General features: G+C 38.8%; 1 protein-coding gene across 7 annotated transcripts in view; it reads left to right on the top strand.

Moving 5' to 3' along the window:
* The window catches only part of scn8ab (sodium channel, voltage gated, type VIII, alpha subunit b), a 45,719-nt gene extending 33,714 nt beyond the window's left edge, over positions 1–12,005 (top strand). For all 7 annotated transcript variants that reach the window (XM_084928275.1, XM_084928274.1, XM_084928273.1 and 4 more), the window contains 7 exons: positions 2,097–2,219; positions 4,041–4,325; positions 4,402–4,455; positions 4,548–4,685; positions 4,924–5,028; positions 5,131–5,401; positions 6,451–12,005. In XM_084928275.1, coding sequence (XP_084784401.1) covers positions 2,097–2,219; positions 4,041–4,325; positions 4,402–4,455; positions 4,548–4,685; positions 4,924–5,028; positions 5,131–5,401; positions 6,451–7,616 — 2,142 coding nt within the window. In that variant the 3' untranslated portion in view covers positions 7,617–12,005. The remainder of the gene's footprint in view (positions 1–2,096; positions 2,220–4,040; positions 4,326–4,401; positions 4,456–4,547; positions 4,686–4,923; positions 5,029–5,130; positions 5,402–6,450) is intronic.

Genomic DNA, 12,005 nt, shown 5'->3' with positions numbered 1-12,005 from the left:
TTAAAAAGGGTTTAGATATTTATATTACAAATGTGTAGCATCTTTCTTTTATTTGTCTCTGTAGGTTCTTAGAAACTCCACAGTTAGAGCCTTCTTTTGTTAAATTTTGGCATTTATAGTGCTTCAAATAGTATCAGTTGTTTTCAGATCTGGACTTTTAAGCAGTTTTGCATTGTCTGGTTAAGTAAGGTCTTCTCTATGAAAGATATAAATAAGGACAATTTTTGTCAAACATTTCCCATTAATGAGCAAGTGATTTTTATGCGCATTAACTTTGTAATGAAGCTTGCAAAATCAAGTTAAAACTCAGGGTTATCTTCCAATTCTCAACTCAGTGTAAAAACTTCAGCAAAGGTTTGAGCTATAACTTTAGAAAGTGTCGTGCCAAGAGAAGATCAGAAAAAAGTAGAGATTTTTAGCCACAGATATGCTGCTTGTATTTGGAGAAAGAAGGGGAAGGCATACAAGCCAAAATAACACCATCCCTACAGCGAAACATGGTGGTGGGAGCATTAAGCTGTGGGGATGCTTCAGTCCATCTGGAACTGGAAATCTCATCAAGGTGGAAGGAATGAAGAAGAAAGAAGGATATGTGACGATTTTAAATGAAAACCTCAAGCAGTCGGTAGCAAAACTGGGTCTGGGTCGTTGCTTTGTCTTCCATCACAGTGACCCAAAATGCACTTTGCTCCTTGTGAAGAATTACTACCAGAAGACTAAAGTAAAGATTATTGACTAGTCTGCAAAAACACACATGCCAGGAAATAATGGGAAATAATTATGTTTCTTAGTGCAAAGTAAAATAATGTAAGCACCCAAAATAAAACTAGGATACTTGGAAATACTGTGTTAAAAACTCATTACTCTTTTTAACAGTACTTGGGGAAAATGAAATTTTCATGGGGGGCAGCATATGGCAGCATATGTTCCAAAGAAGCTTATATATAATATGAAGGTTATCATGCTGGAGATACACTATATATTTATTGTAATATTGTAGGGTCATTACTTTACCATATAAAGTATGTTGATATAAATAAAATGGAATAATGGCCGAAGTGTTTCTCAGTTTAAACATTTGACATGTTCAGGGTTTTTTGTGTGTTTTTTTTTTTTTTTTTTACAATTGTCATGTAGGCTAAGTAAAGATTTTCTAAATTTGTGAGTTGGATCCTCTCTTCCCAACAATTGTAGTAAGGGGTCTGTCCTATGGGTCATGATGACAAAAGTGTTAAATTATTCAAGTTACATGGTGGATTTTTATTTTTTATTTTTTTGCGTAACCCTGAAATATGAAGACATCTCAATATAGTCTGATAACTTAATCCATATTTTTTTAATGCAGCCCTCTGTCCTAACACTGACCTGTCCTCTCTCTCACAGCAGGTTCCTATAACTGTGTCTCTCTTTAAGTTAAGAGAGACGTTGTGCAGCTATCGAGAGGGACTGAGGGGTCGGTGTTTGGGGGTCCAGGGTAAGGTTGATGTGCTGTGGTGGGACTCCTACTTTCACAGGCTTTTCCTCTCTTCTAACCCTGAAAGTTGTCGTCAGCTTCTGCGTTTTCTCTCCCTTCTTTAAGTACAATGCCCTCTGATGTGGAAACTGTACTGTTTTGTATCGTGTACTGTGTGTATATTATTGTGTCACATTGATTTAGTGTTTGTGAACTCATTTCTCCTCTAATTTTTCCCTTTGTTTGACTCTCTTTTCTTCCTCTCACTGTGTCAACCACAAGTTTCTTTCCAGGTGTGCTCACTGTGCTGTTAAGCTGGTTATCACGCTAGACTGGCTTGCCAAACTAAACCAAACTCAAACATAAGCAAACACATTTTTTTTAAAAAGAAAAGGAAAAAAAGAAGTCCGGCTACACTTTATTGACCGTTGTTTATTGTAATAACTCCTGTTTAACCGTTATGCTATATAGATACATATACTTACACATATATAACCTATATATGTACTTATATATATCTGTATATAACCATTCAGCCATCCTTACACTTTAGAGTCCACCTTTCTTTCTATTTCCCCTCTAACTTTGTGGGTCCTCTCTTCCTTTGCCTCTGTCTTTCCCTCTTCTGTCCCTATCTGTGTAGGTGTCTATAGTCACCCTTATAGCTAATGCGTTGGGCTACTCCGATCTAGGCCCGATTAAATCACTCAGGACACTGAGGGCCTTGAGACCCCTCAGGGCCCTGTCACGTTTTGAAGGGATGAGGGTAAGACCCAAGATACCAGGCAGCTGGTCCTTTTGCATGCTGAATAAATAAAAAGTATCAGCGCATGCTAGAGATGGCAGAATAGATTTTAAATATCTCTGAGGGGACTTTTCTTTTTTTAAAGATGACTCCTTGGATTAGTGAGAAGCTTTTTGCATGGACGCAGATCATCTCAGATGGTCATCATACATCTGATTTGATTAATCATGTTTCATTTCATATATAATAAATTTAGCATTATTTTAAAGCATTTAGCAGTGACTCCAAATATTAACAAAATTAAACTCTGTCCAATGCTTTATTTAAAAAAGTAGACTGCACTCCAATTTTTTGCTTGAGTGATTCAGCACGCTACAATAAAAGCTCTGTTTAGTACCAGCTGAAGGAACAACTAGAGGTTGGTTTGAACTGTCAGGCAAAACAAATTCAAGCTGAGCCATGCAATAGGGTTATGACACAGACCCAAAATGCAGTCTGTTAAGTGCTACAGAGCCCCCAGCTCAAATGAACAGATATCCAAATTAGTAGTCAATCTTTGTGCATACTTCATTTACAGGGTGCACACAGTTAAGTCTGTCCTTAAGTGTGTGCACAGTTTCTACATCAGTAGTTGTGATGTAACTCCAGAGTTTTAACTAATAAACAAACAAAACAGAATCTGGTTATTTAATGTGATGGATTGGGTCAGCCTCTGGTTGTTGCTGGGCAAAAAGAAAAAAAAACAACAAAAATTTTTATCGTGCCTAGGCTCAGCATCTTCTGGCTTTTGCTCTGGCTCAAGTGTCCTGTTATCTGATATTATCACAGTTTGGCTTTGGCATTGTCACACTGGAAGATCAACAAACTTCTGGTTGCATAAACCCCTCCCCTGACATCCTTGCTCATCACTCCTCAGTGAATTTCATCACCATGATTTTCACGATCACCGTTTTGCAGTTATATTAAGTTATCGCATAGCTGCATTGTCTCTATATTACAACATTAGACAGAACACTAGAGTGTAAAAAAAAACGCAAATAATTTTGACATTTGATGTTTGCCTATAGTTTTGGTTTATTTGGCTTTCTGTTTTCATGGCTTGGTGTTTGGAAATGCACATTCCTGTGTTTTCCTCCTAATTCTAACAGCTGTATATCATTCAGGACAGTAAAGTTATCTTTTATATTAACAGTTCATGCAATCATTACTTAATTGATTGAATTAATTTGTTGCATTGAGCAGCCACAGCTAACACAAATGTTCTCTTGACATACTGGAACACAAATAGTATACGAGTGTGTATGAATGCAATATACTTTTGATGGGAATAACAATATGCTGGGGCACAATACAAAAAAATCTGATAATGTGGATTAGAAGCTACAAAAGGATAACTTTATAATGATTTATAACTAGTTGTAATGAGTTTTAGTTTAATATACCAAGCTGTCAGAAAACAGTACTACGTCATTTAAATGCTGACAGTCAAAAGTGATGATTTATCAAATTTGTAATATCCCCTTTATTACCAAAACCTATAACACAAACTATTTTAAGCATGGCTTTCTGTTCAAAGTTGAAATAATCAGAGTTCTACACTGTTTTGACTTGTTGTGCATTGTATTGTGCCCTGTTGTTATACTCGCTTGTAGGTTATTGTGATTGGCATGAATTTTTACGAAGCAATCACATAACGCAACTTGAGTCTCTAAGGGAGGGAAAGAATGTGCATTTCTATGTAAGTGTGTGTTTCTGTGCAAAATGTTATAACATCTACAAGCAGGTGGTGTTTGATTGCTAACATACACTCTTGTCTGCTCCCTGCCCCCCTGTTCTTTTTAGGTTGTAGTGAATGCCTTGGTGGGTGCAATTCCCTCAATCATGAATGTGTTGCTGGTGTGTCTCATCTTCTGGCTCATCTTCAGCATCATGGGTGTCAATCTGTTTGCTGGAAAGTATTACTATTGTTTCAATGAGACAGCTGAGGAGTACTTTCTACCGCATGAGGTGAACAACAAAACAGAGTGCTTCGCACTCATCAATGACAACTATACTGAAGTCAGATGGAAGAACGTCAAGATCAATTTTGACAACGTGGGCGCGGGATACCTGGCACTCCTACAAGTGGTGAGAAACTTTTTTTTGCTACTTCTCATTTGTACAATTTTTTTGTTTTCTCACACTGTGACTGCCACCATCGCAGGCAACATTCAAAGGCTGGATGGACATCATGTATGCGGCAATAGATTCTAGAAAGGTAAGCTTTTTCAGTTTACAGATAGTCTGACTTTCACATCAGCAGGACCTACAGTTTTTTTAATATGTTTTTTTGTTTATGGCAATTTGTAGGTGGAGGATCAGCCCATTTATGAGGACAACTTGTACATGTACATCTACTTTGTCATATTCATCATCTTTGGCTCATTCTTTACCCTAAACCTCTTCATTGGTGTCATCATTGATAACTTCAATCAACAAAAGAAAAAGATAAGATTGCTTTTCTTCATTTATCTCTCAAATATACACATTTTTACTTTCTTACCAGAGTTAGATGAAACAGTCAATTACACTATAATCAAGAAGACAGATGTATGTCCCAAAATATCAGGTTAATCCTTTAGGATTAAAATCTACACCGCTGACTTTGACTTTTTTTTTAAAGTAGATCCTGCACTGGAAAATGTGGTCCTGCAGATTGTAACCAAATTGTTTTTTGTCCCTTTACTTTGGAGGTCAGGATATCTTCATGACAGAAGAGCAAAAGAAGTATTACAATGCAATGAAGAAACTAGGGTCCAAGAAACCACAGAAACCAATCCCCAGGCCCCAGGTAAATATTCTCCTCCCTTCTCCTCCACGCAATTTACATTTCTAAAAACCATTAAGAAAATCACTCCAACATCCCTCTTCTGTCTTCTCGCCTTCTCCTCAGAACAAATTCCAGGGCATGGTGTTTGACTTTGTGACGCAGCAGGTGTTTGACATCTCCATCATGATACTCATCTGCCTCAACATGGTCACTATGATGGTGGAGACAGACAATCAGTCAGAGGAGACAGAGAACGTGCTTTACTGGGTCAACTTTGTCTTCATTGTTGTCTTCACTGGCGAGTTTTTACTGAAGCTCTTCGCACTACGTCACTATTACTTCACCAATGGCTGGAACATTTTCGATGTGGTTGTGGTCATCCTTTCAATTGTGGGCAAGTATTTAAAAAGGCTGTTTATGCATGAGGGGAAAAGTCAAAGCAGCTTTACTGGAAATGGCTCAAATGAGCCAATTTCATTCACGTACTGCAGTTGCACACAGCTCAAACATGAGCCAGACTTTAAGCTAACCTGTGTGTGGCCTCCTGCAAACTCTGTTCAGGCAGCTCTCTTGCCTAAACCAAACTTTGTGTTTCTAGCAGTTGTAATATATATGAATTAAAATATATGTAGCACTAATGTGTGCAGCGTGTCAGAAGGTGAAATTTAAAATCTCCTGGTCTTGACTTTTCTGTGCAAAAGTTCATCTCCCCTAATTTCTTTATATTTTGCTTCCAAGCATTCAGACTTTCTTGGAATTTTTAAAGTGGTGTTGAGCAATAGCACTTTCTTGCTAGTAGCCTGTCACAAAAATCCATAATTTGGTTCCATTTCTTTAATCGAATCTATGAAAAATGTCAACTATAACATAGTTTGACAGGGATAAAATTTTATTTTTGCACCAACAAAATAGCTAAAAGCTTGGCTTATCTCAGCATGGTGGGCAACTGTGCCGTTAAAAGATTTAAAGCCAATCTTATGGAAGGGAAACATTGAGAAAGGGCTGAGGTATGCCAAATTACTCAAGAACTGGACTGAAAATAAGCCTCAGGAAAGCTGCATAAGAGAGTTCAGGCTCAGTTAAAGAACACAGCTGGTGTAAAGAAATATTTCCCATTTTCCAAGTAAATATAAAGAAATATAAAGAAATCAGGGATTGCTGGACTTTTGCCCAGTATACATAAAATCAAATATAAAAAAAACTTCAATTTCTTTCTTTCAAATGTCTTCAGTTGAAACGTTGCCATACAGTTTTTTCTGGCTTTTTGTTGTGATCCTCGTGCTGTATAAAAACAGATGAATTACTAACTAAGGCCAACAAATAATGAAGAATCAATGTTTCTTTTCCTGCTGTGTGGAATGGGGTAATAGTGTAAAGCATTCAGTCGGCTTTTGTCTCAGCCTTAACTAACATGTGTTTGTTTTTCCTTCCTTTGAATTTCAGGAATGTTTCTGGCTGACCTGATTGAGAAATACTTCGTCTCACCAACACTGTTCAGGGTGATCCGTCTGGCTCGTATCGGCAGGATCCTGCGTCTCATCAAGGGGGCCAAAGGAATCAGAACTCTTCTGTTTGCCCTTATGATGTCACTTCCTGCCTTGTTCAATATTGGCCTCCTTCTTTTCCTGGTTATGTTCATTTTCTCCATCTTTGGAATGTCTAACTTTGGCTATGTGAAATACGGGGCTGGAATTGATGACTTGTACAATTTTGAAACCTTTGGCAACAGCATGATCATCCTGTTTATGATCACCACGTCTGCAGGATGGGATGGCCTTCTGCTGCCTATTCTGAACTACCCTCCGGACTGTGACCCCTACTTGGAGAACCCTGGGACCCCTGTTACGGGAGACTGCGGCAACCCATCGGTGGGCATCTTCTTCTTTGTTATGTACATCATTATTTCTTTCCTGATTGTAGTCAACATGTATATTGCCATCATCCTGGAGAATTTCAGCGTGGCCACAGAGGAGAGTGCAGACCCACTCAGTGAGGATGACTTTGAGACCTTTTATGAAATTTGGGAGAAGTTTGACCCAGATGCCTCCCAGTTCATCACCTATGCCAAGCTTTCTGACTTTGCAGATGCACTCGAACACCCACTCCGCGTGCCCAAGCCTAATACCATTGAACTGATTGCAATGGACATGCCTATGGTGAGTGGAGACCGCATACACTGTCTGGACATCCTCTTTGCCTTCACCAAGCGTGTGCTGGGTGACAGCGGCGAGTTGGACATGTTGAGGCAACAAATGGAGGAGCGTTTCGTGGCTGCCAATCCTTCCAAGGTCTCTTATGAGCCTATCACCACCACTCTGAGACGCAAGCAGGAGGATGTGTCTGCCAGAATCATTCAAAGGGCCTACCGCTCCCATTTGGCCAGTCGGGGTTTTGTTTGTAAGCGCAAACCAGCCAATAACAAAGACGAGAATGGTGGTAACAATCAGGAACAAGAAAAGAAAGAGGGCACTCCTTCAACTGCCTCCCTGCCTTCTTATGACAGTGTAACCAAACCTGAGAAGGAGAAACAGGACGACAACAATGAGGGCAAAGGGGGAAGGAAAGAGAAAGGAAGAAACCAAAAAGACATCAGGGAATCCAAATGTTAGGCCACTGGATGTATATTCACAGTAATAACAAAAAAATGATACTAATGCGAGCGGAAACTCACCAACACAGTTGTACAGATTATTTCATTTGCAAGTCAGAAAAAAAAAGTCTTCAGTAATTTTGTTTACAGACTTCATTCTTATATTGATGCAGAGAGAAGCATCTTGGTCTGTTACAGCTTGAAGACTTGAACTTTAGTCAAACCAAACATAATCAGCATACTGTGCGACTCTGTATCTGGACTACTTAACAAAAAGTCAATCAAAACAGACTGCGTCCCATACTGCTCACTTATGACTGGTCTTACAGATAAGTTGAGCAAACTCTACACCAAGAGGTGAAATGGAAAAAACAACAACAAAAAAATCACGCGTCTGGATGCAAGGAATGGTTTTCTTATGGAAGACAGTACTGTGAAAGACAACAAGGATGCTGCTCGCTGCTGAAGAAACGCCTTCTTGCAGCAGCCACAGAGTGTTTCTGTGTCGTTTAATACAGAAATGTATAAAGGAACAAATGGCACACTCACTCTATGAGCAAACAGAAGGTGAGTGAAAGACACGAATAACAGTGTGAACTACTTTTTTGTTTTATTGAGCTAGAAATTGTTTTCGTTTTGTTTTTTGAGCAGCGAAAATGCAAACAGAAGAAAAAAAAAGAACAATATCCAACAGTTTGCCCATGTCAATCAACTCTTCTACTCATTTTATCTTTGTTATAATCCACATCGAAATCCTTTTTTTAACATGGGCTTTCACACCAAATTGAGTAAGTGTCTGTTTATTATGGAGTCAACTCGGGCCAAGGGCTTAACATTTACTCAGAAAGATTTCCAAACAAATAATAAGTGTGCTTGTTCAATGCATAGAAATGACTTGCATGATGGCATGTTTTGATCAGAAATCTTTGCATGAATTATCATAGTCCACAAGACACTAATACTCAGACCACGACGGTGGCTCGACTGTACGATCAAGACATGTTCGAAATTTGAAAGTTCAGAGTAATTTGTTCCACGAAGATAAGCGATGTGGGGACGGGGGGGGGGGTTGATCAGCTTAAAATGGATCCAAATTTTAATCTCATTACTCAGCACATTTCAAATTACTGTGTTTAAACCTGTTGTCTCTATAGATGGAAGAATGATATATGTCGGGAAATGATAGCACCCTCAGTGCATCAGTGGGTGAAATAAAAAATTAATAAATAAGTAAATAGTTGCTGCTTTGGAGATTTTGAGTGTGTAAGATTTAGAGAGAGATATTTGTGTGTGTCATGGGACTGAAACGTTTGTTAATTTGGACAGAAATACAGTATTTTCAAGGGCACAGCACTTTGAAATGAAAAAAAAGAAGCTTATATTTATAATTTGTATGCACCTATGTAATGCTCCATACCATCTGCCTTTATTTTTGTGTAATCGGGCATTGTGGGTATCCTGCTGTCAGTGGTTTGTGGGGATTTCACAGGTTTGGCAAACTCCTTTCTATTTCTAATGTTTCTCTGTGGGTGGTTAGACCTTTTCTGAAAGGGCTGACAAGAGTTTTGATCCTTGTTAGGTTAATTTATTTACACAAAATGTAAATGTATGTATCTTTTGTTGTTGTTGTTGTTGTTGTTATTTTCTTTCAGGATATAATTTCCATGTCTTGCCTTTATTTTGTGCTTTTACTTTTAGAGAAACAATCTTGTGATGAGACATATTAGTAGTATCTTATTTTGTTGAGAAATGGGAAATAATGAATGGGTGATGAGAACATTGTGCGTGGAGAAGCCAAAGAGACCTGCCTTGTTATCCCTTGTTGCCCTTTGTCCATGGAGTGGGATTGGGTTAAGTATGCCCTGCCCAGTCTGTTTTCTCGCTGTCGTTATTAGACAGAGACCCTAGAAATGTATGCAATGCTTGAAAAATTCATCCCTTTTTCTCAGGAGATATTATAAATGTACTATTATGAGCTCTGCAACAAAATGCAAGTGAATGTGATGGGAGTATTTATGAAATCATGTTTTACTCTTTTGTTTTATGCCATGTTGATGGACAATGATCTCGGCTGGCTGTTGCGTTGCTGACAGCCGCCCGGTCAGGGGCCACTTTAGTGCTTCCTGCTTACGATGCTTAGAACTATAGGGCTAGAAGCATCTCGATGAAACGGCGTCATTGCGCTCGCTTGTAATGGTGACGTTTATATGAATAGTCATTATGGACTGCAGTCTGGTCTCAGTTAATTTCAGTAAACAAACTAATGTTCACCCTGATAACAGCCAGATATAGGAAACACTGTGAGGAGATGTCATGAAAGTGAATTGGGACATGTTGGTTTGAGCAGCACTCTTAATTCCTTCTGAAGCAGAAGGGGATTGTTCAGTGGATTGGCCCAGATTTCAGTATTCACCAACAACAAGTGCTCCGAGCATCTCATTTGCCATGTTTTTCTCCCTATTGCTCTACTGCATAACAAATACCAAATAATCAGGCAGAGCACTGGATGCATCTTTACGGTGCTGTGAGCCTAGGCACCACACCAGAGCTTATGCACTTCCTGTCGTCCAGTGATGTCACTACCCGTTTATAAGCCGCTCCCAACCCCTCCTCATCCGTTTTCAAGTTCCATGGTCCAGTTGCTGCATGAAATCTCCAAAATCAGTGTGGGTGTTACCTTGAACCAAATAAAAAACGCTGAATGACAAACGTAAAAGCTACTGCCGTCCATTTTCTCCGAGACCTCCACGAATACGAGATTGACAGGAAGAAAGAGGGAAAATAAAAAATCGATACACATACATCCATTTGGGGAAAAAAAGAAATAAAATTCAGGCTTCGTTCTATAGGGCACAAACTGCAAAAGCTAAGACTGGACTTTTTAAGAGGCTATAAATAATGTATTATATTATTTTAACAGCATGTGTAGTTTTTTTGTAAATACAGGATTACTTAAAAAAAGAAAAACTACAGCTATTAATCTAACACTAAATATTAATAACCGTAAATAGAATGGCTTCCAGCTGACACCCCTTGTCACACTTGTTAGGCTGTGACGCATTTGTTAGATGGAATAGGTTTTTTCTTTCTTTCGTTCTTTTTTGATTCACATTTCACAAAAAAGAGGGAAGTAAGCTAATCTATATTTAAAAAAAACTGATTGTAATAAAAACTGTATAAATTCATATGTGCATATACAGAGCTATATTACATATATATTATATATATATTCTACCATTATATATATATATAGTATATATACATTAGAACAGTGTCTGTAACTCAACTCTCCTGTCCACTCCTTGCATTGAGGTGAAACCAGAGCCCCAGAGTGTAACTGATCATGCTTCTTTCTTTGTGTGGTATGTTCAGAGAAATAACCAAAACTCTGGCCTGCCCAGGACTTGTGCATACTGGGTACCAGCGTACAATGCATGGTGTTGTACTGGCTGCTTGCTGAGAAATGTGGAGCCTGCCTTGGTTAGAGGATTGCACTACCAGCATACCCTTTTGTATATGTGTGACGATGTCTTGCCCCTACTTTCCTATATTGTAGACACAAGGTTAAACGGATTCACACACACGCACACTCACACCCTCGCACATGCGCACACAAACACACACACACACACACACACACTCTCAGCCTTTTTGCAGGCGACTGCTGGTTAACCCGTGTGCCCCGACTACGAGCCACAGCTCACTCTGTGTGACAATTTCTTTTGCTTGTTGCAGCTCTAACTCTCCATGTTTCCCGTTAACACACTGCTGTAGTTTTGGAGCTCACCTTTAATTTCGCTGTCACTTTCAATATGCTATAATAATAATGATTTTAAGGGTTAGTTGTCTTAACTGTTTGTGTGTTTGTTTATGGTGCAATATCTCTTAACGGCACGTGCCTTTTTAGCTTTCTATTTAGTCTGTCGATAAATCAGCAATGAGAATCTCAACACCCATCGAAGTGAATCAAAACGGAGCACGATAGACGCAATGTATTGAGTTCGAAAATAACCTGAACTGAAAAACTCACCACCTAGATTAGACTGTCTGGACTAACATCTTGTAGAGTCATGTAGTAGAAGTGCTCTCTGTGTGTTCTGTTTACTGGCTCTCGGGCTAGCAAAAGAACAGCTTGCCTTTTGTTTTACACTACAGCTCATTTCCTAATGTTGGTTTACCAAATGGTATATGAGGCCATTCTTTTGTAGCATGACTGAGATACATTTCTTTTCTTTGAAACTACTTTAACTGAAAAAACCCTTTTGACTGTCATTGTCTCTTGCCACTAATACAGTCAGAAAGATAACACGTGTCGCACAACCACATTGGAAGTTAAATGAGAATCAGTGAAAGAATGTCTTCATTTGAGCACGAATCTATTTCCAACAATAAAGCAGCCTTCCAGTTA

Source organism: Perissodus microlepis, chromosome 5 (assembly GCF_051167445.1).
Source record: "Perissodus microlepis isolate ML-2025 ecotype Zambia chromosome 5, ASM5116744v1, whole genome shotgun sequence".
NCBI lineage: Eukaryota > Metazoa > Chordata > Actinopteri > Cichliformes > Cichlidae > Perissodus > Perissodus microlepis.
The sequence above is the reverse complement of the archived record's forward strand: the minus strand, read 5'-3'. Positions and strand labels throughout refer to the sequence as shown.